Below are 2,608 nucleotides of genomic sequence, written 5' to 3'. Positions count from 1 at the left end.
TCTAATAGAGGAATTGAAACAATTATGGGAGGGTATTGATGCATTTGATGCTTTTGCTGGCCAAAATTTCAAATTGCGTGCAGCTCTTATTTGGACTATCAATGATTTTCCTGCATATGCTAATTTATCTGGTTGGAGCACTAAGGGGCGTATTGCATGTCCTTCTTGTGGAGATTCAACCCATTCATATTGGTTAAAACATGGAGGAAAGTTTTGTTATATGGGCCATCGTCGGTGGTTAGAAGCAAACCATCCATTTCGATTTCAGAAAGACTTGTTTGATGATACCATAGAGTTGCGATCTGCCCCTATTCCACTAACTGGAACTGAAGTCTTTAAACAAATGCATGGCACCAATTATATACCGGGTAAGGTCTCCAAATGTTCAAAGAAGAGGGGAAGGGAGCATGTTGGCAGCACAATGAATGAAGGATTAATAGCAGAGGTTGCTGAGGATGTTGACAAATTTTTTGAGAATGAAGACAGCGTATATGGTCAGAAAAATGATGATGACTCAATGACAGCATCTACACAGAAACAACTATGGAAAAAAAGAGTATTTTCTTTGATTTACCTTATTGGGAGTATAATCTTCTTCGACATAACCTTGATGTGATGCATATAGAGAAGAACGTTTGCGATAACCTGATTGGAACATTGTTAAATCTTGATGGAAAGACCAAAGATAACTTGAAAGCGCGTCTTGATTTGAAAGATATGGGCATAAGACAAGAGCTTCATCCGACAGAGCTTGCCAATGATAAATTTTATATACCTCCTGCATGTTATACAATGTCTACTCAAGAGAAAGATCTTTTTCTAACAGTTTTGAAAATTATGAAGGTTCCTGATGGGTACTCATCGAATATTTCACGATGCGTAAATCTCAAAGAGCGAAAATCTTCAAATCTTAAAAGTCACGATTGTCATATTTTGATGCAAGATATCTTTCCATTGGCTTTAAGATCGTCAGCACCGAAACAAGTTTATGCAATTGTTTCTCAATTGTCATCATTCTTTAAGGCATTATGTTCCAAAGTTCTTGATCCTAAGGAGCTTGATCAATTGGAGTCTAATGTTGCACTTACACTATGCCATATGGAAAAGATCTTTCCTCCTGGATTTTTTACTATTATGGTTCAGCTACTCATTCACCTAGCGGCGGAAGCTAAACTTGGTGGATCGGTTCACTACCGATGGATGTATCCTATTGAGAGGTGATTTTTCTAAACTCTAATGTCCATATTTAATAATCAGTTTGATTTTGATATTTATTTTAAAAATTTATTGTTGAAGGTTTCTTGTGCGCTTAAAAGATTATGTACGCAATCGAGCCTATCCCGAGGGATCGATTGCTGAAGGATATATTGCTGAGGAGTGTTTGACATTTTGTTCGAGATATCTTGAAGGTATTGAAACGGTTTTCAATCGACCTCAAAGGAATTGTGATATCATAGAGAATGCAGAAGTTTACAAGTTCTCATCTGGTGGAAGAGTTTTGGGAAAAGTTGAAAGTGTTGTTCTTGACCAGAAATCGTTGGCACAGGCACATCGCTATGTCTTACTTCATAGTGATATAATATCCGAGTCTCGCAGGTTAGTACGGTTACTTAAAATCTAAATTTACTGTCATGTCAGAAGAATGTAATATTGGCTTTTAATTAAAGATTTTCTGATCGTGCAGAGAATTTTTAATAGCTCAGGGAAGTCTCAACCATAACATTTGTCCTACACCAAGGATTGAGCAACGATGGTTGGTTGAGTTATTTCCAGAATGGCTTTTCAAACAGGTTAGATGTCTAATATATTAAGCTTTTTTTTAAAATCTTTCTAGAGAGAAATTAATCATTACTTTCATAATTTTTTTTAGGTACCGGTGATGATGGAGAGGAATTGTTCTGAGGAGTTAATAGTCATTGCTCGAGGTCCGAATAATATTGTCAACAGATATGATGGGTTTATTATAAATGGTTTTAAATTTCATACTCAAGAGCGTGAGAAATTTAGAAAAACCCAAAATAGTGGAGTAATAGTTGAGGTGGATGGGAAAAATTATTATGGTGCTCTAACAGATATTTATGAGTTGGATTATTATGGAAAGTTTAAGGTAGTATTATTTCGATGTAATTGGGTAGATATAAACTCACCTAGAGGTTTGAGGCAAGATATAAATGGCTTCACACTAGTAAATTTTTCAAGGTTGATACATACAGGTGTGCTATTGAAAGATGATCCATTTGTTTTTTCATCTCAAGCTCGACAAGTATTTTTTATGCAAGACTCAAAAGATAAAAATTGGTCTCTTGTTATTAAGACGAAACCTAGGGACTTGTATGATATGGGAAAAAGGTTGCAAGAGGAGGACGATGATACTTATACTCAGTGTATGCCTTATACTATTGTGCCAACTGATGAAGTAAATGCGCCAAGGAGTTTGATTAGGATGGATGTTGAATGAGAATGTAGTTTCATAATGGTAAGTAAAATTTATCATTTAACCAAGTATTATATTCTCTTTTATTAGCCCTTTATTTAGTATAAATTTATTATTTAACCAAATATTGATTCTTTTTTGTGCATACCAGGTAACAATATGCCCCGAGGGAGA

General features: G+C 35.3%; 1 protein-coding gene across 1 annotated transcript; it reads left to right on the top strand.

Annotated features, from left to right (window-relative positions):
- The first annotated feature begins 220 nt into the window (after window positions 1-220).
- Window positions 221-2,141, top strand: LOC120105500. Its single transcript, XM_039118054.1, has 7 exons — window positions 221-556; window positions 844-854; window positions 966-1,217; window positions 1,297-1,596; window positions 1,685-1,790; window positions 1,871-2,038; window positions 2,136-2,141. The coding sequence occupies exons 1-7, from the start codon at window positions 221-223 to the stop codon at window positions 2,139-2,141; spliced, it is 1,179 nt and encodes a 392-aa protein (XP_038973982.1).
- The last annotated feature ends 467 nt before the right edge of the window (window positions 2,142-2,608 follow it).

This window comes from Phoenix dactylifera, unplaced genomic scaffold, assembly GCF_009389715.1.
Source record: "Phoenix dactylifera cultivar Barhee BC4 unplaced genomic scaffold, palm_55x_up_171113_PBpolish2nd_filt_p 000300F, whole genome shotgun sequence".
Classification (NCBI taxonomy): Eukaryota; Viridiplantae; Streptophyta; class Magnoliopsida; order Arecales; family Arecaceae; genus Phoenix; species Phoenix dactylifera.
This window is presented reverse-complemented; position numbering and strand designations above follow the sequence as displayed.